The sequence below is a fragment of the Marmota marmota genome, unplaced genomic scaffold (genome assembly GCF_001458135.2).
Source record: "Marmota marmota marmota unplaced genomic scaffold, marMar, whole genome shotgun sequence".
Classification (NCBI taxonomy): domain Eukaryota; kingdom Metazoa; phylum Chordata; class Mammalia; order Rodentia; family Sciuridae; genus Marmota; species Marmota marmota.
In genome coordinates this window covers 39175040-39176495 of record NW_026000057.1, presented here as the reverse complement: position 1 = coordinate 39176495, position 1456 = coordinate 39175040, and the positions used below count along the sequence as shown (strand labels likewise).

The 1456-nt window shown below is 44.0% G+C and overlaps 1 protein-coding gene across 1 annotated transcript in view; it reads right to left on the bottom strand.

Annotated features, from left to right (window-relative positions):
• Positions 1–622: 622 nt before the first annotated feature.
• The window catches only part of Sec24b (SEC24 homolog B, COPII coat complex component), a gene marked incomplete at its 5' end in the record, with an annotated part of 54920 nt that continues 54086 nt past the window's right edge, over positions 623–1456 (bottom strand). Inside the window, one exon of the mRNA XM_015484393.2 lies at positions 623–1238. Coding sequence (XP_015339879.2) covers positions 1062–1238 — 177 coding nt within the window. The remainder of the gene's footprint in view (positions 1239–1456) is intronic.

Sequence of the window (1456 nt, the reverse complement as noted above, 5' to 3'; positions counted from 1 at the left end):
TGACATCAGATCTCTGCCATGTTGGTATCCTATGCGAATGGCAGCATTTCGTTCCCTTTGCCGGGTAACCAAAGCAACGGGTGAGTCCTGACCAGCCCTCAGCAGGACCCGGACCGAGAAGCAGTTTCCGTGGGTTCCTTAGCCCTGGGCCAGAGCAGTTCCGGGAGCCGGAACTCGTCCGCTCCGTGCTCGGTGTATGCTCTGATAAGAGCAGGCTCCAAGAAGCAGTTTCCGCGGGCTCCTTAGCCCTGGGCCAGAGCAGTTCCGGGAGCCGGAACTCGGCTGCTCCGTGCTCGGTGTATGCTCTGTTAAGAGCAGGCTCCAAGAAGCACTCAGGCACTGAGCCTGAGTAATCTGTCTGCAAGCCGCAGGCGAATGGCAGCCTGAAATTACCTGTTCTATAGCTGAATGAGCTGCGGTCAGTCGAAAACAGGGATGGTGACGTCAGCTCTCCAAGATGGTGACGTCAGCTCTCCAAGATGGTGGCCACTGGCCTCCTCTGTGGTCTGACCGGTGTGGAGAACCGAAATGGTCCGCTTCCTTCCCCCATCTCGAACCCAGAATTCAGCACTGAGTACAGTGCTTGCACGGCTGGCAGAAACTGCTTTTTTTTTTTTTTTTAAATATTTATTTTTTAATTGTAGTTGGATACAATGCCTTTATTTCACTTTTTATTTTTATGTGGTGATGAGGACTGAACTCGGGGTCACACATGTGCGAGACGAGTTCTCTACCACTGGGCCACAACCCCAGCTCCTCTGCTGGACTTTTAATCATTAACAGGATTTCTGATAATGGATGTTAAGCTGAACTAGATAAATTCTTGAGTTCCTTTGAATTTTATGATTCTTATAGTAAAGTCCTTGAAAACAAGAATTCATCTCTCTACTCTTCTTTACCAAGTACACATAATTCCATGATAATAAAACTTATTAATCTATGATAATAATATAATGTCCAACTCGAAAGGTCTAAAGTAAATTGACTTCTTGTCTCAGTCAACAATTTATTATATCATATCTCCCGATCTCCCTTTCACTGCTTGCTCTGTGATAACAGAACTAGACCCTGGTAAAAGTTTCCCCCTTTACCAGTAGAAACAGTGAGAAGTTTTGTAAGTAAAAGATGCTTACAGAGCCACAGTCCATAAGGAAAGCACCTTCTCTTGTAAGCTTCTCTGCAGACAATTTTTGAAGAGGTGGCTGAGGTACCACCCTGTCATTAACATGTATGGCACCCTGAAAAGAAAAGGAAGAATGTGAATGAGTTAATAATACTATCAACACAGTGTGGGAACTAATGACCACAAACTATAGGAAATACTAAAATATGACACTTGAGAATTTTTTTTTTTGTCTTTGGGTATCAGGGATTGAACTCAGGGGCACTCAACCATTGAGCCACATCCCTAGCCCTATTTTGTATTTTTTTTTTTTTTTTTTTTTAGTTTTTTTTT